This window comes from Odocoileus virginianus, chromosome 5 (assembly GCF_023699985.2).
Source record: "Odocoileus virginianus isolate 20LAN1187 ecotype Illinois chromosome 5, Ovbor_1.2, whole genome shotgun sequence".
In the NCBI taxonomy this organism is placed as follows: Eukaryota; Metazoa; Chordata; class Mammalia; order Artiodactyla; family Cervidae; genus Odocoileus; species Odocoileus virginianus.
The window spans coordinates 81,538,509-81,566,021 of NC_069678.1; the positions used below are offsets into that span (position 1 = coordinate 81,538,509).

At 39.3% G+C, this 27,513-nt stretch overlaps 1 protein-coding gene and 1 long non-coding RNA gene across 2 annotated transcripts in view; one reads left to right on the top strand and one right to left on the bottom strand.

Moving 5' to 3' along the window:
• ZSWIM5 (zinc finger SWIM-type containing 5) overlaps window positions 1-27,513 on the top strand; it is a 166,921-nt gene that overhangs the window by 116,425 nt on the left and 22,983 nt on the right. The window contains exons 3-11 of the mRNA XM_020897427.2: window positions 2,342-2,490; window positions 3,925-4,075; window positions 10,488-10,667; window positions 15,300-15,476; window positions 18,391-18,537; window positions 19,037-19,174; window positions 20,197-20,457; window positions 20,672-20,807; window positions 21,611-21,768. Of these exons, the coding sequence (XP_020753086.2) occupies window positions 2,342-2,490; window positions 3,925-4,075; window positions 10,488-10,667; window positions 15,300-15,476; window positions 18,391-18,537; window positions 19,037-19,174; window positions 20,197-20,457; window positions 20,672-20,807; window positions 21,611-21,768 (1,497 nt within the window). The remainder of the gene's footprint in view (window positions 1-2,341; window positions 2,491-3,924; window positions 4,076-10,487; window positions 10,668-15,299; window positions 15,477-18,390; window positions 18,538-19,036; window positions 19,175-20,196; window positions 20,458-20,671; window positions 20,808-21,610; window positions 21,769-27,513) is intronic.
• Window positions 10,661-26,302, bottom strand: LOC110139513 (uncharacterized). Its single transcript, XR_011487898.1, has 6 exons — window positions 25,978-26,302; window positions 20,274-20,450; window positions 19,409-19,493; window positions 18,467-18,517; window positions 14,951-15,055; window positions 10,661-11,031 (listed from the first exon to the last, which is right to left on the bottom strand). It is a non-coding gene; the product is annotated as an uncharacterized lncRNA (long non-coding RNA).

Genomic DNA, 27,513 nt, shown 5'->3' on the forward strand with positions numbered 1-27,513 from the left:
CCATGGCACTCTCAAGGCATGAATGTTGGCATGGTTTGCCATTTCCTTCTCCATGGGATCTTCCTGATTCAGGGATCTAGCCAGTATCTCTTACATCTCCTGCATTAGCAGGCGGGTTCTTTACCGCTAGCGCCACCTGGGAAGCCCTTCTGTGATCAGAAAGATGCTAGCAATTTGATCTCTGCTTTCTCTCCCTTTTCTAAATCCAGCTTGTACATCTGGAATTTCTTAGTTCATGTACTGTTGAAGCCTAGCTTGAAGGATTTTGAGCATTACCTTGTTAGCTTGTGAAATGAATGCAAGTGAAATGAGTACAGTGTAGTTTGAACATTCTTTGGCATTGCCCTTCATTGGAATTGGAATGAAAACTGACCTTTTCCAGTCCTGTCCTATAGCCACTGCAGGGATATGTATAAAAAGTACTTAGACACTGTCATGTAGGAAGCACTCAATAAATGGCTGTTTTTAACAAATATTGAAGGATGAAATGTGTATATTTGTTTTTCTTTGCCACTTTCAGTTTACAAAAGTAGTATAGGATATATTATTTACCCACCTGGGTTTTAAATCTAGATGGTCAATAGGACATGCATTTGTTCATTCTATAAATATTAATTCAATGCTATAATGATCCAGGCACTGTGAGGTACAAAAATGAATCCCTACTCTACTCTTTAAAAGCTTCAATGTAGTTGGGAGTATATGAGACAAGCCCAATTCTAATGTAAAACAAAATGCAACAGGTCTTTAAGAGAAGTAATAATAAAGTACTAAGAAGAGAGTTACTACATTACTATCATGCATATGAGTATGAAGGGCATACTTTTGACAGGTGAGGTGTATGGGGTATCCCCTCCTGCCCCAGGGGGGATATCCCCCAGGTAAACTAAGTAGGATGTGAATTTCGGCAGTGTTAGTCTCTCTGTATACTTATTTTATGGGTTTCCTTTCTCATTGCAGCCCTGACTATAGAACTGAGGCAGTACTGACAATGAGAAGTAATGCTTTTTGGCCAAAGAACAGGTTGTGGGGAAAGGAAGGGAAGTAAAGGGAAAAGCATTAAGTAAAGTCATCAGGAAATGTCATTGACTTCTGGGTACACTAAGTTTCTAGTTGAAACATAGCATAAGTATAGGAAAGACAAGGCTAGAAATGAAAGAGCCTGAACAGGGAGGGCCCTAAATGCTAAGCTAAGTTCAGACTTCATTTATAAAGAATAGTTTATCACTGAAGACTTCTGAGCAGGGAAGGGATATGATCAGAACTGTGTTGAGAATAACACATTTGAAGAAAAGTAGCATATAGCAGATTCCATAAACTGGTTGCTCCTAATGTTAATTAGTATTTGTAAAATAAATATGAGTCCTCCTGATTTCCTGGATGATAAGATGCACTGAAAAAGCATGGCAGAAGAGCACCATTCTCTGCAGACCTGGATTTCATTTAAACGAGGCTTTCACATAGGAGGACAAGAAGAAAGGTAGATTGACCGATGAAACATGACATGAATTTGTAACCGATTGCACAACCACACATAGAGAGTATAGACTTATACTATAAGACTATGTTGACTTACAGTCTTTTGTCACTTGGAGACAGGGTTCTAAAAACTTATCACAGGACTCAGTCTTTGAGAAAGTGAGAGAAGAAGATTCAGTTTTCATTCCACAAATATTTCTTAGGTGCCTGTCACATTACCAGAACTGAGTTATAGATGATTCAACTGTGAGCAAGGAGCTAACAGGCTACTCGGGGAGAGGGGAGTGTAAATAACTAACACTGTGTTTTAAGTGATGTCATTGAGGTGAGCCCAGGAAGGAAAGATATTCTGAGTGTAAATTTATAAAATTATATCATCCTATATATAATCCTGCCTGTGCTTTAGGTACCAAGTTTCCAGAAATTTAGAATTGTTGACTCCATTTGAGAAGCTACAATTTTATAGTGAATTTTAAAAAAAGAAATTTTTATTTTCTAAGAAAGTATTTTTTTAATTTTAAAATAATATATGTGTTTTAAGGCTTATTTTAAACTTCAAAGAAAAACAAAATAGAAGAAAAATTACTTTCTCCTAGGGGAAAAAAATACATCACTATTTTCATGTGTGTGCTTTTTTACTCCAGGATGATATTTATAGACCTTGGGAGAGGATACAACTAAGACTTTAGTGAACATGAAACTAGCTCTACTCTCTTAGGTTTATTGAGAACCACACAATTGACAAAGCCCAGATTAAGGCAGAATGCCCATCTGTTTCTGAATATACTCACATAGGGCTGCTCCTGCTGAGTGTGGAGTGTAGGAACTCAGGAGATTCATTTCATCATCCTATTCCTCACAGGTGCTCCTGACCCCACAGCTGGGGCCAGCATTGATGATGAGAATTGTTGGCATTTGGATGAAGAACAGGTGAAAGAACAAGTGAAGCTCTTTCTCTCCCAGGGTGGTTACTATGGCTCTGGAAAGCAACTCAATTCAATGTTTGCCAAGGTAAGACATGAAAAGATTTTTTTTTTTCCTTAAGTAAACTGGGCTCACCACACTTCTGGCTTCATGCATTGTAGCTAGCCCACTTGACCTACCTGTACTGAATGCTTGAAAACTACTTGGGGGGAGGGGAGCTGAGCAGAGCAGGCCAGAGCAGGTTGCATCCACGGAGCTCTACTGCCTCACCCTGGTCATCCTCTTCCTCTTGCTCCACACTCTAAATGAGTTTGCATTCCTGGGGAATTAGTAATGAAGCTACCTCCCCCTGCCTTGAACCAAAGGCTGCCCAATGAGGGCTTAAAGAAACTTAATATTTTGTTGTTTTTAAAATATTGACTTATTTATTTAGCTGTGCCAGGTCTTAGTTGTGGCATTTGGGATCTAGTTCTCTGACCAAGGGTTGAACCCTGGCCCCTTGCATTGGGAATGCTGAGTATTAGCCACTGAGAAGTCCCAGAAACTTAGTATTTTGGAACTGGGGGCTCTCACAGCAGGCTTTCTTTCTTTTCTTTCTTAACACATTTGGTGAAATATAATTCACATATCATAAAATTCACCCATTTAAAAAATTGTACAATTCAATGGTTTTTAGTATATTGACAGATATGTACAGCTATCACTGCAGTCAACTTTAGAACATTTTCATTATCTTAAAAAGAAGCCCCATTCCCTTTACCTATCACTCTGCTGTTCCCTATGCCCCTCTTCCCCCAGCCCTAAGCAACCACTAATGTACTTTCTGTCTTTATAGATTTCCCTATTCTTGACTTTCCTAGGAATGGAATCCTATAGTCTTTTGTGACTGGCTTTTTTCTCCTGGCATAGTATTTTAAAATATTTAAAAACATACATACATGTTGTAGCATGTGTCAGTACTTCATTCCTTTTTATGGCCAAATAATATTCCATTGTATGGATACCACACATTTCATTTATCTGTTTGTCTGTTGATGGGCATTTGGATTGTTTCCACCTTTAAGCTGTTATAATAAAGCTCCTATAAACATTCTTGTACAGTGTTTCTGTGTGGACATATATATTTTCATTTCTCTCTAGGAATGGAATTAGTAGGTCATATGGTAGCTCTATGTTTAATCATTTGAGGAATTTCTAGACTGATTTCCAAAGTGGCTGCATCATTCTACAATCCCCCTAAACAGTGTATGAGAGTTCTGATTTCTCTATATCCTTGCCAACACTTATTATCTGGCTTTTTTATTCTAGCCATCCTTGTGAGTATGAAGTGGTATCTCATTGCACACAGCAGGCTCTCTTGATACATGCGGAGAACTTGCTTATAGAAGAGGCCTTCTTTTTGGCTCCTTGGATATGCTGTGCTTAGATACTTCATCTTCTCCTCCCCCCTCCTCCCCTTCATTCTCCTCCTACTTTGTTATGATGTACAGTCACCAACCACCTGTCCCTCCTGTGTGTCAGGTTCGAGAGATGCTGCGGATGAGAGATTCCAATGGAGCCAGGATGCTGACACTAATAACTGAACAGTTTATGGCTGACCCACGACTCACACTGTGGAGGCAACAAGGAACAAGCATGACAGATAAGTGCAGGCAGCTCTGGGATGAGCTAGGTAAGTCCCCATATCTCAGAGAAGTGCTATGTCTATCCTATGAGCTTGTCCCCAGCAATAGTGTTAGTGAATACTTGTCATTAGTCATTACATAGATCTTGCTAAGTGAACTTTAGCCTAAAATGGTGGAAGATTTAGGTTCTACAGAGGCCACCCAGAGTCATTTTGAACTCACTTGTGTTTCTTCCACAGCCTTATGTTTTGCTACTGACACCAGCATTCTATTCCAGATATTACCACACAGAAGCCTTTAGTGAGAGAAAACCTTTTGCCTTGACTTCTGTCTCATGGCATTAGCTTGGCTCTCCAAATACTTACTATTCTCACTTTTCTCACATTCCCTGGATCTGCTTTTGTTTATCATTTCCAGCAAACCTCTAAGCCATAAGACCATTTCTAAGTCTTGAACCCTGGACTTCTATTTTTCTTTCTCTATTCCTCTTTGTTCAGTTCAGTTCAGTTGCTCAGTAATGTCTAACTCTGCGACCCCATGGACTGCAGCACACCAGTCCTCCTTGTCCATCACCAACTCCCAGAGCTTGCTCAAACTCATGTCCATCGAGTCAGTGATGCCATCCAACCATCTCATCCTCTGTTGGCCCCTTCTCCACCCACCTTCAATCTTTCCCAGCATCAGGATCTTTTCTAGTGAGTCAGTTCTTCACATCAGGTGGCCAAAGTATTGGAGTTTCAGCTTCAATTTCAGTCCTTCCAATGAATATTCAGGACTGATTTCCTTTAGGGTAGACTGGTTGGATCTCCTTGCAGTCCAAGGAACCCTCAAGAGTCTTCTCCAACACCACACTTCAAAAGTATCAATTCTTCAGCGCTCAGCTTTCTTTATACACCAACTCTCACATCCATACATGACTACTGGAAAAGCCATAGCTTTGACTAGACTAGACAGACCTTTGTTGGCAAACTAATGTCTCTGCTTTTTAATATGCTGTCTAGGTTGGTCATAGCCTTTCTTCCAAGGAGCAAGTGTCTTTTAATTTCATGGCTGCAGTCACCATCTGCAGTGATTTTGGAGCCCCCAAAAAATAAAGTCTGTCACTGTTTCTATTGTTTCCCCATCTAGTTGCCATGAAGTAATGGGACCAGGTGCCATGATCTTAGTTTTCTGAATGTTGAGCTTTAAGCCAACTTTTTAACTCTCCTCTTTCACTTTCATCAAGAGGCTCTTTAGTTCTTCTTCGCTTTCTGTCATAGGGTGGTGTCATCTGCTTATCTGAGGTTATTGATATTTCTTCCAGCAGTCTCGATTCCAGCTATGCTTCATCCAGCCCAGCATTTCTCATGATGTACTCTGCATACAAGTTAAATAAGCATGGTGACAATATACAGCCTTGACATACTCCTTTCCCAATTTGGAACCGGTCTGTTGTTCCATGTCTAACTGTTGCTTCTTGACCTGTATACAGATTTTTCAAGAAGCAGGTCAGGTGGTCTGGTGTTCCCATCTCTTTCAGAATTTTCCACAGCTTTTTGTGATCCACACAGTCAAAGGCTTTGGTGTAATCAATAAAGCAGAAGTAGATTTTTTTCTGAAACTTTCTTGCTTTTTCTATGATCCAGTGGATGTTGGCAATTTTATCTCTGGTTCCTCTGCCTTTTCTTTTTTTTTTTTTTTCCCTCTGCCTTTTCTAAATCCAGCTTGAACGTCTGGAAGTTCATGGTTCATGTACTGTTGAAGTCTGGCTTGGAGAATTTTGAGCATTACTTTGCTAGCATGTGAGATGAGTGCAAATGTGTGGTAGTTTGAACATTCTTTGGCATTGCCCTTTCTTTGGGATTGGAATGAAAACTGACCTTTTCCAGGCCTTTGAGAACTTTTTTTTTAGTATCATGACCTCAGTGTTACCTCTGTGGTGATCTCTTACTCATCCTCTTTCGATTATCTCATTTCCAGTCTCGTATTAGCTGCTGCCCTATGACCATTTCTACTGAAAAAAAATCTCCTAATCACCTCAAACTCGAGAAATTCAAAAATCAAATCAGGCCTTCTATGAAGAAAGATTCCCTTGAAGCTGGCATTGGCACCACCATTTCTTGTTCGACGAAACTTACTGTCAAGCACTCATTTTTGTTTCATTTGCTACATCCAGTCACCAATATAATTTGATTCCTTGACCTTTAAAATGCAATTTAGTGTCCATTCACACTTTTTATTTCTTGTCATAACTGGTCTGGTTGAGGGCTGTGGGACTTTTAGATTAAATTAGACCTATGGCCTCCTGAATGGGCTCTTTGTTCAAGATTCTTATCATTAAGGCCATCTTCTTTAGTCATTATTTATCTTCATTGTTCCCATTTCAATGACAGTTTTGCAGTGGTGATACTCAACTCCCCGCCCTGTTTGCAGAATCCTTCATACTCTGAACTTACAATCCAGTCACGGCCCCACTTTGGGGTTATACTAGGAAAGTTGTCTATGGCATATTCTGAAATTTCTAATATAGCTTCTCCGTACTTTCTCCACCCCAGAAAGCAATGACAAACTTTCCTATTGTACAAAATAGCACCAAAAAACCTCTATAGCTTAGGATTTTAGTGAATTCCCCAAAGGATATATTAATACATTATAGTCTTAGAGCTAAAAGCTTTGGGGAATGAGGCTTAATGATTCGGACTTTACATGGTTACTTGGGGGCTGGTAAGTGTGGAGTTTTGGTTTGAGTGCTGGGGCTTCGTATCACCTGAGGCACTATAGCTTTGGAGTTTTCATTAATAATGAACAGCTACATTATTGAGCATTATGTGCCAGTCTCTGTGTTAAAGACTGTATGCATGTTTAATTCTTATATCAAACCTATGAAGTAATTGTGTGTTTATTGCAAAGAAACAGAGACACCTCTGGTTACTTCTGGATACAGAATGAAATAAAGAAGTATAGAAAACTGTCTCTCTGACACAATCACATTTTCCAAAGTACAGGAATGTTGAACTATTAATCTGAACTTACTGGTCCAACCAGTTGTGACCAGGGTCATGTAACACAGTGCATGGCAACTTGGAAACAGCTTCCCTCAGAAGGGATTGTAGGCATGGACCCTTCAAGGGGAAGACATCAGCATCTCCGTATGTTTAGGTGAGAAAAATGGAGCTCAGAAAGTTTTTTGTTCAAAGTCACACACTAGCAGGTGGTGGCTCTAACACTGGAGCCCCAACCTGTCCAACTCCAAATCAAGCATCCTTGTGCAACATCTCCCTCAATCTCATCTCGTTATGTACTGTTTTCCCCAAAAGTGCATGTTTTTTAAGAATTTGAAATAAGCCTTCAGAGCATCAGTCTTTACATATTTTCTCTTTTTTCCTTCAGAACAACACTTCTTGAAAACCTCGTCCCTCTTTGCATTTGCTTACCTCCATATGCTGTCTTGAGCCCACTGCAGTCTTCCATTGCTCATTGCTGTCACTCTACTGATAAGTAGCTCTGGTTAAAACCACCAGTGTCTGCCATATTGCTCTTCTCTTTTGTTACTTTACTTGACCTCTTAGCAGTTTCCAATAAAATTGACCATACCCTATCTCTACATTAATTTTACAAGAACCAGCAAACAGTATAACACAGACACCATAGGAGAAGAACTACTTTGTGAAGAAAACAATTTTTTTCATGAGGTTTATACAGGCCTTTAGGATTCTTAAATTCTAAAAGTTGAGAAAGTAACTTTTATGATCTGAATATTTGTGCATCTTTCTTACTGCCACACTGTTCAAGATTTTTTACTTCCTGTATATTAAGGATTTCTTGCCACCTGGTGTTCAGAAAGGACACTTTTATCAATAGGAACTCACAATCCCAATAGTATTAAAAGCTGACATCCTAGATTACAAAAATTTTCTACCAAAAGGAAAAAACATCCAATAGACTGCAAATATTAAGAGACTACAATGACGTCTCAGCATTTTTGCTTTCACTTATGTCCTTCCCCCTGTTTTGGTACATACTCTCCTGCCATTTCTGTGCTTAAACAACTCCTATTTATCTCTTGTTCTTCTTTTAAAATGAAGTAATACATGTACACAGGTTAAAATGTCAAATGGTTCTACAGACTTTATAATAAAAAGCAGTATTGCTCTGCCATATTCCTTTACATTATCAGTTCCTACTTCTTAGAAAGAGCAATTTTTAATTCTTTTAGCTGCTTTTTCTAATATGCTTCCACATTTCTAAATGACTGTTCTTTCTTAATTTTTAAAATTATAGATGTTCTCTTTTTCTTCCTACAATGAAAGATGAGGATTTACCTCTCATAAGGTCACACTCTTAGGGTTCTTTCCCAAACACCGTTTCTCATTCTTTTCAATGTGCATAGGCTGAGAATGTTCCAGATCTTTAAGTTTTACTTCTTTTTTGATGAACAGTTCTGTCTTTAAATCATTTCTTTCTTCTTGCATTTTATGCTAAGGAACCAGGCTGCTCCTTCAACACTTTGCTTAGGTATTTCCTCAGCTAATCTTATTACTCACAAGTTCTACCTTCCACAAAACACTAGGACATGAACACAATGTCTCAATTATAAGATCACCACAGTCTACTCAGAACCAAGCGGGGAAAGAGGACTGCATGGTGCAGTTGGGGGTGTTCATTTGTTCCATATGTATATTTTTCTTAATCCCTCAGTTTTTAGTCTGGAAAACCTACCCTCAGCTTTGTGTAGTATTCCCAATCCAGAGCTTCTGTGAATCAGTCTTTCCAGTGAGTAAAGCTCTGGTTTTCTTCCAGGAGAGGGAGTGAGCAGGTAGTGAACTACCTTGAACATTTATGCCTGTTTTTATCTCTCCACTTTTGTTTTAATATCAAGAGGGAGTGGTGATAAACATACATGTTTAGTTAGCCACTTTTAACTAGAATTAACTCATGTTTATTCTTTAAGGACAAATGCAAATATTGTAACCTTTCCTGACCCCATGTACAGAGTTAATTGTTCCATCATACCTAATCTCATAACACTTTTTATATGGCTATAATAGTATCTACTGTGCTTTATTATAATTATTATTATATGTGTATGTGTGTGCTCAGTCACTCAGTAGTGTCTAACTCTTTGTGAGCCTATGGATTGTAGCCCACCAGGCTCCTCTGTCCATGGGATTTTCCATGTGAGAAGACTGGAGTGGGTTGTCATTTTCTTCTCCAGGGGATCTTCCCAACTCAGGGATCAAACCTGCCTCTCCTTTTTCTCCTGCATTGGGAGGTGGAGTCTTTACCACTGAGCCACCTGGGTTACAATTATTATAAGTTAGGAGTCACTCAATTTACTCCTAACTATAATCCTCTTAAGAGCCATCATTATGTAATATTTAATACTACAATATTATATAGTATAGTTTCTTTTTCATTGTGGATTTGAAAAACTTATTTGAACCTATAGAAATGAATTTTTATCTTCTAGTTAGTACCTGAAATTGAGGCTTAAATGGTCTTTTAAAACATTCTTATTTGACTTTAAGGGGTCTTGAAATAGTGTCTGAATATACCTCCATCCATAGATGTAGCTCCATCCCAAAGGATGTTTAACTTAAGACACTCTGCAGCCAGGTTTTATTGTTAACTTGGGATTGAGAATATTTCTGGCTCAGCCACATAACCAGCTTTGAAAAGAGGAAGCAGGTTTGCTTCAAAGGAAGGGTAATGTGACCAAAGAAATAGTACTTACTGGTAATGTAGAATATGTGATACTCTGCTATAGTGACAGAGAGGATCCAAGAATATGATAGTTTTAAGGCATCATAGCTGATCAACAGTATCAAAATCCAAGTCCAAATAAATTATTTTCCCTGGAAGAAGGAAATATAATTCCACTACATGCCAAGTAATATGCCAGGCTCTCTACATTATGATCTGTTTTACAGTTGAGGAATTTAAAGCTCAGAAAGCCCAAGATCAACTAACCAAAAATTAAATCCTTTTCTGAGCACCTTCCTTCTTAGAGTAAATGTTCTTGCTCTGTGCTATAATCATACCCTGAACATATCTTTATCTTAACACTTATCATATTCAAATGATACTGTGTTTATTTTTCTGTCTTCCCCTACTGGAGAGCTCCTCAAGAATAGGAACAGTGTCTTATTCTCCAATACAAACTCTTGAACAAGAAAGTTCTCAATAAATGTTTGTTGGACTGCAGATTTGAGCTCAGAATTCAAGTCCAAATCTATGTTGTTCATCAAACACAGGCACATACCCAGATATCAAGATAGCTCCTCTGCTTTAAGAAACCTTTGGGAAGGAAAAATAAGCATTTCTGAAATCTTTAGCAGATTTGGTTTTTTATATTGAGAATTGATGTTTTGGAAACTTTTCCTACCAACTAAAAATAGAAGAAAAGAGTAAACTGAAAAATTAAGGCTTAGACATACATCAAAGGAAAAATGTCAAGGATGTGGTTGCTTTCTTTTCCAGGGGCCTTATGGGTGTGCATCATTTTAAATCCACATTGCAAGCTGGAAGAAAAATCCTGTTGGCTGCAGCAACTGCAGAAATGGAATGACCTGGATGTCTGTCCCCTGGAGGATGGGAACTATGGGCATGAGCTGCCCAACATCACCAATGCACTTCCCCAGAATGCCAGTCACAGTTCAGGTGAGCCAGATGTCATTCTAGAGTCTCAGTGCCTGGAACTCCAGAAGGTCAGAGGTTAAAGCCCTAGAACGAAGGTGGCTGGACAACTTTTGGACTGTCAGAATTGTCATCCTAAATAAGAAAAGCCTGTCCTTTGTTTATCTTGAAATGCTAAACCTTAAATAAGGGCAAGCTTTTTATCTTTGACATTGGGGATGCTGTCCTTTTCTACTCTAGGTGTGTCCTTATAGTGCCCAGCATAAATTCCTAGAACCCTCTGCATGAATCCTCTTTACCCTTCAAGTTCTTCATGACTCATGGATCTTGGCCCCCATTGGGGTTGGTTTTATCTCAGAAGACTTAGCTCAAGGGAAAGATGGAATACCTGCAGGGGGAAAAAAAAAAAAAACTTTAAAAAATGTCCTGACAGCTGCTTTGATTACTTTTCTCTGTTTTCCTCAAATTTTTATATAGCAGATATCTGGTGGGAGGAGGCAGGGGCCATGCTTCCAAGATACTACTTACTCTTGCCTCATTTTAAGATAAATTCAGTACAGTGATACTGTACCCTCTGCCTTTTGAGCCCACTGACCAGATATTACTGGGCATCAGCATCACATCAGCTTTAGTTCATCTAACTCAGGCCATGTCCTGCTAGCAATTGATTGCTCTTTAGCCCATGGGGATCCTTTACTGGTGAAAAGTGAAAGTGAAGTCACTCAGTCGTGTCCGACTCTTTGCGACCCGGTGAACTGTAGCCCACCAGGCTCCTCCGTCCATGGGATTCTACAGGCAAGAATACTAGAGTGGGTTGCCATTTCCTTCTCCAGGGGATCTTCCGGACCCTGGGATAGAACCCAGGCCTCCCTCATTGCAGGCAGACGCTTTAACTTCTGAGCCACCAGGAAAGTGGTAGATTTTATTAAACATTGATTTTACATGTCTTCCCTTTTATTGTAAGTGATAAATCTACTGATATTTTTAACCTCAAGGAGGAAATCACTTAAATTATTGTTCTTGCTTGGTCTTCATCTACTGTTCCATAATTGATTATCAGTGTATTTAAGGCAACCAAGGTAATGAGAGATGAAAAGGCTACAACTTCGCCACATGAAGCTTCCCTTTCCTGGGTAGCTCATCTAACCTCCACAACATAGGAATTCATGCTTTTAGTATTGGCTTTGGATTGGCATAGAGATAATCAAATGCTGCATATAAACACATGCCTCCAGTCTGGCAGTTTCTTTCTTGTATATTATTTTGGTTATTTGTTGTTACTCTTCCGCCCCTCCCCCCCCCCTTTTTTTTGCAGTGCTGGGTCTTCATTGCTGCACATAGGCATTATCCAGTTGTGGTGAGCAGGGACACCTGTGCAGGCTTCTCATTATGGTGGCTTCTCTTGTTCCAAAACACTTGTTACTGGTTCTTATTTGAGGGTATTGTTTTCTGTTCAGTTTTCTCAGGCCATGACTGACTTATCACGCATGTAAGTTTACCTTTGGGCCTGATGGAGCAGTAGGCATCCTGCTTACTCTTCATTGCCATTTCTACATCATTATCCTACCCTCCTTCCTAAAATACCCCACAGTTATATCACACAGTTTTAAAGTTGATGCTGTTAAAATATGCTGTCTGCTACGCTCCTGGTTTTGGTCATTTTTACCTCTGGGTTAATACCCCTCATTCCTTGAAGAGTTTTGGCAGTTGGCTCACTAACACTACTCTCTGTCCCTACTTCTGTTGTAATTCTTGATCATTTAATATAGCCACATAGATGATACTTCCAGTATTCAAGCCTCTGAGTTCTTTGACCTCCTCTCTTTTAATAGTCCATCTTTTGTGTATGTGTGTTAATTTTTGGCTATGCCTTCTCTTCATTGCCATGTGCGGGCTTTCTCTAGTTGTGATGAGTGGAGGCTGCTCTCTAGTTGCAGTGCACAGGCTTCACACTGTGATGGCTTCTCTGGTTGTAGAGCATCCACTCTTGGGTTCTTGGGCTTCAGTAGTTGTAGTGCACAGGCTTAGCTGCTCTCAGGCATGTGGGGTCTTCCCCAGCCAGGCATCAAACTCATGTCCCCTGCATTGGCAAGTGGTTTCTTAACCACTGTACCACCAGGGAAGTACCAATAGTCTATCTTCTACATAACTTAGCCATGCAACCCCAAGGTCATACCCTGAACCCTTTCATTACCAATATACTGACCCTTCTTTACAATCACAATTTCAAGCAGCTCTAATTACCACCACCAGCCTTACTAGATTATTTTCTCTGTTATGCCTATTCCAGTAATTCCTGGACCCACTAGGAATTTTGATCCTGTCACTTTTTCATTCTTGTGGCAGCCTCATTTTCTTCCTTATCCAGGTTAGATTCCTTGGTACATCATTATAATCACTACCCTGCAAACATACTCTCTTGGTTCTCCTCTTCATTGGATCCTCCTTCTCAGTCTCCTTTACAGTCTCCCCACCACTTTCCAACCTAAAATTCTAGAGTACCCAGGGCTCAGTCATCAAACCACTTCTTTTTCTGTATTCACTCCCCTGATAATTGCATCGTTTTAATAATCATCTATACACTGACAACATTCAGATTTATATCTCCTGCCCAAAATTTTCCTCTCAACTCCAGACTTACATGTTTAACTACCTTTTCGATATTGCCTCTTAGATATTAATAGACATCTCAGTAGGATTTCTTACCTCTCAAGCCCCACCCAAACCTGTTCCTCTTGTGTAGTCTTCCCTATCTTCTTATGTGGCAAGTCTACCTTAAAAACCTTAAAGTCATTCTTGATTCTTCTCTTTCTTACCCAGATTTCCCAGATCTAATCCATGGGCAAATCCTATTACCTTTGCCTTTAGAACATATCCAAAGTTCATTTACTCTCATCGCCTCTACTGCATATTACTCTGAACAAATTACCACTATCTTTCCCAAATTATTGCAGTGACCTAACTGCTTCTACCTTAAAGTCTGTTCTCTATGCTGCTGCCAGTTGTCAAGTCAGATCACACACCTTTAACAGCTCAAAGCCCTCCAGTAGCTTCTCATCTTTCCTCATGGCCTAAAAGGCCCTGCATGATCTGATTCCCTAGTATCTCTCTGACCTCATCTCCTGTGACTTTCCGGCTTGCTCATTCTGTTCTAGGTACACTGGCCTCTGCCCTGCCCTCAAACACTTCAAATATGTTCCCACCTCAGCTTAGCACTTGCTGTTCATTTTGCCTAGAACGTACTTTCCTTAATTATGTCTGAGACTTGATCTTTAGTTCCTTCAGGTCTCTGTTCAGATGTTCCCTTATTAAAGCCCATGTGGCTCAGATGGTAAAGAATCTGCCTGAAATCCAGGAGACCCAGGTTCGATCCCTAGGTCAGGAAGATCCCCTGGAGAAGGAAATGGCAACCAACTCCAGTATTTTGTCATTGTTCAGCCGCTGAGTCATGTCCAACTCTTTGCGACCCCATGGACTGCAGCATGCCAGGCTTCCCTGTCCTTCACCATCTGCAGCTTGCTCCAACTGATGTCCATTGAGTCGGTGATGCCATCTGACCATCTCGTCCTCTGTTGTCCCATTCTCCTCCTGCCTTCAATCTTTCCCAGCATCAAGGTCTTTCCTAATGAGTCAGCTCCTACACACCACCCTAAAGAATTGAGCTTACTTTGTCTGCTGTTTCCCTTCAGCCCTTTTCCTGAAGAGAGATGGTTTGGTAGAACTCCAGTGAGAAAACAATTTAATCTTTTGTCAGCCTCAGGTTTTCTTATTGGAGAACAAGGTTGTAACCCTGCAGATACTAGTGTGATAAAGATACCAGAGGGCTTACCCTGGTGGCTCAGTGGTGGGGAATCCACCTGCCAATGCAGGGGACACTGGTTCAATCCCTGATCCAGGAAGATCCCACATGCCGCAGAGCAGCTAAGCCTGTGCGCCACACTACTGAGCCTGTTCTCTAGAGCCCAAGAGCCACAACTAGTGAGCCCCTGTGCTGTGACTAATGAAATGCGAGTGCCTAGAGCCTGTGCTCCACAATAAGAGAAGCCACCACAATGAGAAGCCTGCTCACCACAGCTGGAGAGTACCCTCTGCTTGCCACAACCGGAGAAAAGCCCACACAGCAATGAAGATCCAGCACAGCCAAAAGAAAATGAATAAAGAAATAAACTTATTTTAAAAATTAAAGATACCAGAATACACAGGACTGCAGCTCTTTTTCAGCTTTTATATCAATGTGACAGAAGTACTTAGTCTGATATGGGTCATACTGTAAAAGAAACTGGTTATGGGTTGACCAAGGATATTACCTCACTGCTTGTCTTTTCCTTTGTCCTCTGTAGAAGCAGTTTGAGTCCTTATAATTGAGCGGCCGAGCATCACTATCCTTCCTCTCTCTCATGTAGCTCTGGGTCCTAGGAGAAATTGGTCTTCGGTCATAGATCTATGTAGAAATGTTCTTCCCATAGAGGGCAGGGACACACTAAAAGCTATCCAATAAAGAAGCAACACAATGAACACCCAGACAAATGGCAGAGTGGCTGCTCTCACTAACTATACACTATTATTCTGCCTGTCCTCCCATCCTAAAGAAGACACAGGAGTTAGATCTTCAGATTACCCATCACTGAACTGCTGCTTTCTTTTTCCCTTCCCCAGATTCTTTATCCAGACCAAGACGGACAGTGTTCACTAGAGCCATCGAGGGCCGTGAATTGCATTGGCAGGACAGCCACTTACAGCGAATCATCAGCAGTGATGTATATACAGCTCCTGCCTGCCAGCGGGAAAGTGAGAGGCTACTCTTTAATTCCCAAGGCCAGCCACTGTGGCTTGGTAAGTGTACTTATTCTACTCTAAGAATTTTAGAGCCCAGTCTCACCTCATGTCAGGCCTGAGTGAGCCATCTACATAGGTACCAGCAACACAACCACCCTTTGGACAGTCTTCATCCAGATCTTTTGGGGCCCTGACTAGGGCCTCAGGGTATAGCCTGAGCCATTTGTATATGTTCTCAGCTGAAGTACAGTAATCTCAAACAGAGGGATTTCTATTGTTTCCTGAGTTTGGGGAGGGAAAAGGAGCTAATAAATCTGGAGTACTAACAAAACCGTTAGATATCAGTTCATAGACTCTTAGTCAGCAGTTACTGAGCAACATTAGAATCTACTCTGAAATTACATGTTTTGCTAAAAAGGCATGAACTTTGAAACTTAAATTGCTCTGTACTAGTAGCTCAGACACTGTCTGCCTTTGTCACCAAGCTATCTTCCTTTCCTCATTCCTTCCTTTATCATCACAGAATAAAGCTGTTCCATCATGAGTTTAAACTCTCCTCTGGCCTTCTGTGAGTCTGTTCTTGACTTTATTACAGAATGCATATTCCACACTACACACTTATAAAATAATATTCATTCTCTGAATCTTAAAACAACAGCATACATTTTTATTATCATCTCCTAATTCCCTACCTCTGTCCCTCACCCCATATCTTTGTCTTTCACAAGATCCTGCTGAATCTGGATTTATGCCTGTCTCTCTCTTAAAGTTTTTAGCCAAAGTCACTGAAGGTCACTACCCGAGATTCCTACTGATTATTTTTCTTCTTCTCTGATCTAGTACTTTTAAAACATAAATCTAACAAGTGTGTGAAAAACATACACCCCATTATAAACAAAGATCCAAATCAAAACAACACTGAAAAAAAAAAAAAAACTACACTGAATTATCATGTTTCAGTTGTCAAATAGTCAGGAATTTTTAAAAATAAAAATAACTGGTTTTGTTGTAGGAGAGGCTACATTGGAGATAGTAATCTCATATATTACTGGTAGGAATGTAAATACTGCATTTCAACAACACTTATCAAAAGCTTTTAAAATAAATTCATAAATAGTGTTAGAAAGTGTTCTAGTTTCATTCTTTTATAAGTGGTTGACCAGTTTTCCCAGCACCACTTGTTAAAGAGGTTGTCTTTTTTCCATTGTATATTCTTGCCTCCTTTGTTGAAGATAAGGTGTCCGTAGGTATGTGGATTTATCTCTGGGCTTTCTGTTTTATTCCATTGATTTGTATTTCTGTCTTTATGCCAGTACCATACTGTCTTGATGACTGTGGCTTTGTAGTAGAGCCTGAAGTCAGGCAGGTTGATTCCTCCAGTTCCATTCTTCTTTCTCAAGATTGCTTTGGCTATTCGAGGTTTTTTGTATTTCCATACAAATTATGAAATTATTTGTTCTAGTTCTGTGAAGAATACCGCTGGTAGCTTGATAGGAATTGCATTGAATCTATAGATTGCTTTGGGTAGTATACTCATTTTCACAATATTGATTCTTCCAATCCATGAACACGGTATATTTCTCCATCTATTTGTGTCCTATTTGATTTCTTTCATCAGTGTTTTGTAGTTTTCTATGTATAGGTCTTTTGTTTCTTTAGGTAGATATACTCCTAAGTATTATATATAAATAAATTAATAATTAAAATAAATTAATAAATAATTTAAAATAAATTCATTGATCCAGGAATTCTACATCTAGGAATTTATCCTGAGCTGTAATTAACTAAGAATGTGAATAAGGTTATGGGTTTATTAGAGCATGAACATATAACATATAGATGAGAAGAATTAAAAACAGTATAATTTCCAACAACAGGGGGACTGATTGAGCCAATGGATAGTACACATATTTAGTGGAATGATATGTAATCATCTTTAATATTATGGAAGTATATTTAATGATATGGAAAAATATTTACAATGTATTATTAAGTGGAAAAACCTAGTTATAAAACAATAATTATAATACCCCATTTTTATTAAAATTAATTAAAGTCTAGAGATACACATTTTTCATAAAAATATGAAATTAGAAATAATGGTTATCTCTGCTTTTTATTTTCTATTTTATCTGTATTTTCTATAATTATTTCTATAATTTTTAATTCCTTCCCCATTTATAAGTGTTTGGTAGTCATCCATTATGCTTAAGGTAAATCCAAACTTCTTAGAATGGCATTCAAATCTCTTAACATTCCAGACTCTACCTTTCCAGGCTATCTCCAGCCACATAACCTAACTCTAGAACTATTTGCCATACTCTGAAGATGTTATCTAGAATACTTTTTATGCTTTTACTTACATGCTTTTATTTATGTTTTCTTTGCCAGGAATGCCTATCCCTGTTTGTCTACCTATTTAAAATATTACTTGCCCTACAAAGCACATAGCTCAAATATTTTCTTTCTGTGTATATTTCTATCATGTCATTTCTTTTTAACTGTTTTATAATGATCTTTTTATGTATCATTTGTGAGCTCTTTGAGGACAGTGACCGTTTCTTATACATTTTTGTAGTTGCTTTGTCCAGCATGCTACCTGGCACATAATAGGTTCTCAGGAAACAGGATTAATAAACAAGTGAGGCCTTTCCCTCTATAAAAGCAGTTTATTGCTGCATTAGGTTCCTGAGGCTCATGTTCAGAAAGAGGTATAACATTTTATTATCCTAGTTCTTTGCCCCTTTCTACACCAAACCACTACACTGAGGCTGCAGTGTATCTCCTTGGAGGTAGTACCTGTGACTTATTCAACTTTATATCCCTAAAAGGTAAAATACAATTTCTGGTACACAATAGATGTCAGATCAGATTTGAGGACCTGAACTGAATACAGTCTCCCTTTGTCAAACACAAATTTTCCTGAATTGAAAATTTAACTCAATCAAAATATCTTCTTCTCATCTAATAGAGCATGTGCCTACAGCCTGTGCTCGGGTTGATGCCCTGCGTTCCCATGGTTACCCAAAAGAGGCCCTCAGACTCACAGTGGCCATTATCAATACTCTCAGGTTGCAGCAGCAGCGCCAACTGGAAATCTACAAGCATCAGAAGAAAGGTATAGTGATCAGGAGCCATCTCAACTCCTTAGGCTGACGGGGTTCTCAGGGACTACAAGGCCCAGGACTTAATTTTCATTCAGTTTCCTGGTGTGGCAGGGGCTAGGGGATTCTAGGTCATTCTACCTTCTGTGTGGAATCTCTCTCTTTACCTCGATAAATCTCAGTTTTCTTATTTGTAAAATGGGAGTAATAATGCTAACCTGCTTCTTGCACAGGACAGTTGGATCCACTGAGATCTGGTATGAGAAGACCCTTTTTAAACTGTAAGGCTGTGTCTACATAGTGTGCTATCGGTAGGCAGCCTAAATGCATACCACATGGCCTCACAGTGACTGATGAGCTGGTGACCAGTCTCCTCAACCCAAGGCAAGCTTTACTTTGAGTCAGGGCCACCACCTGAGGGAGACTGATGAGGAGACTTATGAAGAGACCAAGCAGAGACAGAGAGCAGTGTGTCTCTATCCCTCTCAAAAACTTTGACCTGCTTATTTCCAGAACTGTTGCAGAGGGGAACCACAACCATCACAAACCTAGAAGGCTGGGTGGGCCATCCCCTGGATCCGATTGGCTGCCTGTTTCTCACCTTGACTGAGGCCTGCCGCCTGAATGATGATGGCTATCTGGAAGTGTCAGGTACAGGGGTCAGCCTGAGGGAAGCCCAGACTACCCTTCTGAGCCCTCTTCTTTTCCATGACAGAGTCTGTTTTACCCCTCTTGTTCTCTTATCTAAACTGGACCTCCTCTGAGTGGTTTCCTTAGGATTGCTCCTTTCTTATCTTCCTTCCCCACCCTGTGGACTGGCTCTGTCCTGTTCACCCATTTTACCTTGCCAGCCTCAGCTTTCCTTTGCTCCTCTCACTTCCCTACCTTGTGAATGTCTGAAGAGTAATCCAAAGGGAACAAAAAGGGCCAGAGGGATTTGAGAAGTCAGAGGCCAGGTCCTCAGAATGATCTGGAAGTGTAAAAGAACTTGCATCAGCAATGTGTGTATCTCTTGCAATTACATAATACTCTCATGTTTCCCTTGAACATTCTCCCTGGTGGTGGTTTTGTACCAATTTTACAAAAGAGAAATAAAAGGGAGGTAATTTAGTAGAGTCTCAAATTAACAGGGACTTGAGACAAAATTGATTCTTTTTTCCTTTATGCTATCACTGTATTGTAAACATGCACATATTATGGTATTTAGCACACTGCTGAAAAATTTGTTTACAAGTAAGTGTCTCTACTAGCCTTTCAAGTTCCTGAAAACAGCACTTAGGGCAATAACTCTCTTTTAATAGTCTCCCTTAAACATTTACCAGATGGATAATGGGAGAAAGGAAGGAAATTAAGACTCTGGCTTTTAGATCTGTGCTCTCCTCCTGAACCTTAGAACCCAAAGGTGGAGCATAAAAAGTAACAATAACATTAAAGTTGCAAATATCACAAAGTAATAGTTTAACTATTTTAGGAAGGAGTTAATCTTTAGAACCATGTATAACATTTTTTAGTATATTTTTATTTTTCATTTTCAGTATATTACTGTTCTGGTTTTGATTTAGCTTCTTTGTGTTAGTTATTGGCCAAGCTGTATCCCAAAGTGTGCATTGGTGGGAGAGGCACAAAAATCCATGGGGCCTGACCTAACAAATCTGGTGCCCTGTTGTCCTCAGATATGAATGAAAGCAGACCCCCTGTGTACCAGCATGTGCCTGTGGCTGCAGGCTGCCCAAACAGCAGTGAGTCCTACCTGTCACTGGCCATGGAAGTTGCTCTGATGGGGATGGGTCAACAGAGAGTGATGCCTGAAGGCCTCTATGCACAGGACAAGGTGTGCCGTAATGAGGAGCAACTCCTGAGTCGACTCCAGGAGCTGCAGCTGGATGATGAACTAGTGCAAACGCTGCAGAAACAGTGCATCTTACTACTAGAAGGTAAGTAGAGAAGGGACTGTTGGCACAAAGTCTTAGGCATTTGACTCTAAGTTCCCCTCTGTCACAGAGCACAGGTACAGCAACATTTAAACTTTAAAGTGTAATGAAGGTTCCCATGGCTAGCAAACACTTGTGGGATCCCTGGAGCTCAAGTTCAGACAGGCAAATAAAAGCATACAGATAAACAACTGGCTGGTTTATCTCCTTCCTGCAGGAGGCCCCTTCAGCGGTCTGGGAGAAGTCATCCACCGAGAGAGTGTTCCCATGCACACCTTTGCCAAGTATTTGTTCTCAGCTCTGCTGCCTCATGATCCAGACCTGTCCTATAAATTAGCCTTACGTGCCATGAGGTGGGTAGCCTTTTCCCAGGCCAAATGCCTCCACCAAAGCAGAAGTCTCTTTGTTTGTCTCACTTTCTTTTCTTTTCCTCTTTCTGTGTTCTATTGGACCTGCCATTGGCCTGCCCTAAAATGGTTCAGATATTTTCATATGATCTAGGACTCCTAGCTAGTGACATACATGTTCCCTGGCTGCATTCTCAGTGAGTTGAAGAAGTCTCTGAGATTTTAACAGATACAGAGTATCTAAGGCCTGAGTCTCTTTGTTCCAGGGCTGGTTTGGCAGCTTCACAAAGGGTTTGAGCCCTTCCATATCTAACTGAGAAATGGTTCCCGGGCATAGGTCACCAGATACATCTGGGGAAGTAGAAGTAAGTCTTTCTATATCAAGACTTGAGAACAATGAGCTATGGGCATCCTGTCTCTAAACAAGAGTAGAATCCTTGGTTCAGGCAGGTAGTCTTCTAGGATGCAGCAGAACATACAGAAGAATTTAAGTTAGACTATAAGGCTGAGAGAGCTCCTCAGCTTGACTGCTGAGGATTACTTGTACTTGGCATATATTTTTTATACTTTAACAAATAATCTTATGACTTTTTAACTGTTTTCAGTAAGAACTGTTCAGCTTGAGTTCTTCCAAGTGCCCAGGCACTCACCTCATATAAAGTACAGTACCCATAGGTTTTAAAACCTTTGAGGTTCTTCATTAACCCTTTCCTTCCCAGTTCCTCCCCAGCAAAGAACAAGCTTCTCTAAGGTGGCTCAGAATGGCAAGGGTCTGGGTGGTAGCTGATGACTCTCCCTGGGTCTTCTAGGTTACCTGTTCTAGAAAACTCAACTTCTGCAGGCGACACTTCCCACCCTCACCATATGGTATCTGTGGTGCCCAGCCGTTACCCTCGCTGGTTCACGCTTGGACACTTGGAATCACAGCAGTGTGAACTGGCCTCCACCATGCTGACTGCTGCCAAAGGTGAGCATAGATAGATGTAAGGTTCCAGCACCCCCAGTATGCCTGCCTGGTCATGACCTACCAAAGGCTTAGCCTGAGTCTCCTGAAGAAGAGAAGCTATTGGACTTCCCTTAAGCACTTAGAGTGGTAGGGATCCTCACTTTGATTACTGCCTATTATAGTAAACACCTGAGTCCAAGTCAGAGTTTTGCCATAGTTACTAGTTGTAGGACTCTGAGAACAGAGAATAGATCATCTTTAAGGTAACTTCTAAATCTAACCTTCCATATGATAAAGTCACTTTACATTTCTAAGCCTCTGGTTTAGAAATCTATAAAATGGGGATCATTGTCAATGACCTGTCAGCTTCCCAGGACCATTGGAAGATCCAGTGAAGTGATGGAGCTCCAAATCTCAGATATGAGAGTTTATGATTTTTTTAGGGCCCCTGGTCAAAAAAACAAGACAGTCCAGAGTGACTCAGGTTTTTAATCACATCCTCCGTGTTAACTATGTAGATCTCATCACAAAGAGAAGCAAAAATAAGCCCCAGAGAAGTTATAATAAAATACTAGCTGCCATGGATTGTAAGTATTTTTCCGATACCAAGAAATTACATGGGTTTTTTAAAGCACTTTTTTAAATTTAAAATAACTCTATGTCTTGTCTTCTTATAGTAAAAAGAATGTATGCTTATTGTAGAAAAGGTAAAAGATACATATAAATCAATATAAAAATTATTTTTAAAAAACAGTAAAAAAAATTGAACAAATATGATCAGGCAGTTTACAGAAAAGAAGATACAAATGACTTTTAAACAATTAAAAATGCCTGGCCTCACTTGATAGATACAAATTAAAATGACTCTGAGATAACATTTTTCATAAATCTTATTGGCAAAAATAATAAATTTGACACTAGACATCCATATGGGAAGTGGGAGTGGCAGTGGCCTATCATGGAGTGTCAGATTCCAAGCAGGATAAGGATAACACAGATTTAAGATGCTTACTGAAACTCAAGCATAAGAAATATGAAGAAAATTATACCAAGGCACATCATAATCAAATTGCTTAAAACCAGGGATTAAAGAGAAAAATCTTACTTAAAACAACTGCAGGGAAAAAAATACACACTATATACTAAGGATAAACGATAAGTATGAGAGCAGGTTTCTCATTAGAAGCAGTATAAGCCAGAAGACAGTGGAGAAAAATCTTTAAATTACTCTTTTAAAAAAAATTTTTACCTAGAATTCTATACCAGTGAAAATATCTTTCCAAAAAAAAAAAAGGTAAAAGGAATTTCCTGGCAGTCCAGTGGTTAGGACTGCATACTTCCACTGCAGGTAGCATGGGTTCAATACCTGGTCGAAGAACTAAGATCCCACATGCCATGTGGCATGGCCGATAAAATAAAATGATGTTTAAAAAAATAAATAAATAAAATTATGTTTAAAAAAAAGCTGAAATAGGATGGGGAGGGAAGAGGGAGGAGGGTTCAGGATGGGGGACACATGTGCACCCATGGCTGATTCATATCAATGTATGGCAAAAATCACTACAATATTGTAAAGTAATTAGCCTCCAATTAAAATAAATAAATTTTTTAAAAAGCTGAAATAAAAATCTTTTCCAGATAACCACAGTTGAATTAGAAATCAATAATAAAAATCCACTAAAGTTTTAGAAATTAAACTGTACACTTCCATGTAACTCACTGAACAAAGGAGAAAAACATGAAAAAATATTAATAGAAAATATTTTAAACTGAATGAAAAAGTACAGTATTTAAAAATTTGTGGATTAGAGCTAAAGCTTTACTTAGAGGGAAATTTTTAGCACTTAATACCTATGTCTGAAAAGGATTAATCTCAAAAATATACAAGCAACTCCTCCAGCTCAACTCCAGAAAAATAAATGACCCAATCAAAAAATGGGCCAAAGAACTAAACAGACATTTCTCCAAGGAAGACATACAGATGGCTAACAAACACATGAAAAGATGCTCAACATCACTCATTATCAGAGAAATGCAAATCAAAACCACAATGAGGTACCATTATACGCCAGTCAGGATGGCTGCTATCCAAAAGTCTACAAGCAATAAATGCTGGAGAGGGTGTGGAGAAAAGGGAACCCTCTTACACTGTTGGTGGGAATGCAAATTAGTACAGCCACTATGGAAAACAGTGTGGAGATTTCTTAAAAAGCTGGAAATAGAACTGCCATATGACCCAGCAATCCCACTTCTGGGCATACACAGCGAGGAAACCAGATCTGAAAGAGACACGTGCACCCCAGTGTTCATTGCAGCACTGTTTATAATAGCCAGGACATGGAAGCAACCTAGATGCCCATCAGCAGACGAATGGATGAGGAAGCTGTGTTACATATACACCATGGAGTATTACTCAGCCATTAAAAAGAATTCATTTGAATCAGTTCTAATGAGATGGATGAAACTGGAGCCCATTATACAGAGTGAAGTAAGCCAGAAAGATAAAGACCATTACAGTATACTAACACATATATATGGTATTTAGAAAGATGGTAACGATAACCCTATATGCAAAACAGAAAAAGAGACTCAGATGTATAGAACAGACTTGTGGACTCTGGGAGAAGGCGAGGGTGGGATGTTTCAAGAGAACAGCATCGAAACATGTATATTATCTAGGGTGAAACAGATCACCAGCCCAGGTTGGGTGCATGAGACAAGTGCTCGGGCCTGGTGCACTGGGAAGACCCAGAGGGATCGGGTGGAGAGGGAGGTGGGAGGGGGGATCAGGATGGGGAATACATGTAAATCCATAGCTAATTCATTTCAATGTATGACAAAAACCACTGCAATGATGTAAAGTAATTAGCCTCCAACTAATAAAAATAAATGGAAAAAAAAAAAAAAAACCTATGTCTGAAAAGAAGAAAGGTTTCAAATCGGCAATCTCAGATTCTAACATAAGAACCCAGAGAAGAAGAGCAAATGAAACCTAAAATAAGTAAAAGAAAGAAAATAATACAGATCAGAGCAGAAATCAAATAAAATATAGAAAAACTGAAAATCAATGAAACAAAAAGCTGTTTCTTTGAAAAGATATATAAAATTGAAATCTTTGTCCAGACTGATCAAGAGAAAAGGAGAAAACAAAGTAGCAGTTTTAAGAATGGGAAAAGTGACATCACAACAAATTCTAAAGACAGCTTTATACTAATAAATTCAACAATATAAATGAAATAGACTGATTTCTTGATGGATACAAACTACCAAAGCTGACTCAAGAATAAATAAGAATTAGGTAGGCATATACCCAAAAGAATTGAAAACATGGACTTAAACAGATATTTGTACATCAATATTAATAGTGGCATTATTCACATTTGCCAAAAGTTGTAAATAACTTGAGTATCTGTCAGCAGATGAATGGATAAACAAACTGTAGTATATATATATATATATATATATATATATATATATATATATATACACACACACAATGGAATATTATTTAGCCATAAAAAGGAATGAGGTGCTAATACATGCTACAACATGGATGAGCCTTGAAAACATTAAGTGAAATAAACCAGACACAAAAAGACAAAACATTGTATGATTTCACTTATATGAGGTACCTAGAATAGCCACAGTGAAAAAATAGCAGTAGATACTAAGATAATGGTTGAACATTTGATGAGAAACAGGATATTTACAGTAAGTCCCCTACATATGAACGTGTTCCATTTCAAGAACACATTCATAAGTCAAATTTGTTCGTAAGTCCAACAAAGTTAGCCTAGGTACCCAACTAACACCACTAGTTATATAGTACTGTACTGTAATAGATTTATACTTTTCATACAGTAATACTAAGAAAACAAAAAATAAAACATTTTCAATCTTACACTACAATACCTTAAAAAGTACGGTAGTATGTACAGTTCAGCAGCTGGCATACAGGGGCTGGCATCAAGTGAACCAGCAAGAAGAGTACAAACTGGAGGTAGGAGAGGAGATAGGAGATGGCAGAGCTGAAGCATGATCAGCAATAGGAGACAGAGGACAAGCAGAAATTTCACTCACACCTAATGTTGATGGAATGCACATTTCTATCTTTGAAAGTTCAAACTTGAAGGTTCATGTGTAGGGGACTTACTGTACATAGTACTGTACATAGTATCTCTCTACAAAGTATTAATATTTATCAGTCATAAAAGGAAGAAGTATAATTACCATAGAGTAGGTAAACCTGGCAGATATCATTTTAATAATGTGGCCACAATATCATACATTTATAGAGCTAGCATATAGACTAGAGGAAAAACTCGTAGAGCAGGAAGTAGAATAGAGAGGAGAGGGAAAGGAGAAGTTACTATATAATGAGTATAGAATTTCAGATGATTTAAAAGTTCTGGAACTAGATAATGGTGATGTTTGCACAACAATGTGAATGTACTTAATGTCACTGAATTATACCCTTAAGTGCTCAAAATGGTAAATTTATGTCTATTTTACCACAGTAAAAAGAAAAGAATAAATAGAAATGAAGTTCAGAGAAATTGAATTAGTAGTTAAAAATCTTTCCACAAAGAAACTCCAGGGCTAAATGGCTTCACTGGTAAATTCTACCAAACATTTAAGGAAAACATAACAATTCTATATAAACTCTTGCAGAAAATTGAAGAGGAGGAAATACTTCCTAACTCAGTCTGTGAAATCATCATTATCCAGATACCAAAATCAAGCTATTTTGCTGAAAGCTTTAGCTTTGTTTCCGGTTCAAAGAATTTGTTAACAAAAGAAACCCCCCATTACACACAAATAAACAATTTCAGTATTTAACAGAGGATTACTTAATTTCAATATACAATCATTAACAGAATAGAGAAGTAGAAACAATAGAGAAGAGTAACAGCACATATATCACCAAATTGGGCTGCCCCAAATCCGGACCTAAACAGCATGCTGGGAAGTCCCAAGTAACAGCAGTCTGGAGTCCCAGTTGGGAAAAGGTCCCGGGCAGTGTTTCCCCTCCACAGGTCAGACTGCAAATTGCAGTTTGGGAGGTTCCTACTTATAATCACAGGCTGCAAACTGGTATCATAAGTTTGGTGCAAAAAATGCAACTCTGTTTTACTTTAAACTTTTTACACTGCTGTTGTTTTATCTTGTGAGTCTTAGGATTTGGGCTTGCCTGGTGGCTCAGACGATAAATCATCTGCCTGTAATGCAGGAGACCCGGGTTTGATCCCTGAGTTGGGAAGTTCCCTTGGAGAAGGAAATGGCAGCCCGCTCCAGTATTCTTGCCTGAAGAACTCCATGGACAGGAACCTGGTGGGCTACAGTCCATGGAGTCGCAAAGAGCCAGACATGACTTAAGTGACTAACACTTTCACTTTCACTTGGGCACAGTTGGCCAGACCTCCAGGCTGTCAAGAATTTCAGGACCCAATTCTTCTCTTATTTAAAGTGGTGCCTGACTTGCTGTGCTTGCAGGCAGGCACAGAATCTGGGCAGTGTCCAGATTGGTCAGAAGAAAGGTCAGAGGCCTGTTCTGCTGCTTCTGAAGCCTGATCAAGACTTCCTCCGTTTTACCTAACACAGACAAAAACTATAAAAAAGAAAACCCAGGGAATTCCCTGGCAGTCCAGTGGTTAGGACATTGTGCTTCCACTGCAGGATTTTTTTTTTCCACTGCAGGATTTATAGGTTCAATCCCTGGTTCTGGTAACTAAGATCCCACATGCCACATTGCACAGCCAAAAGCAA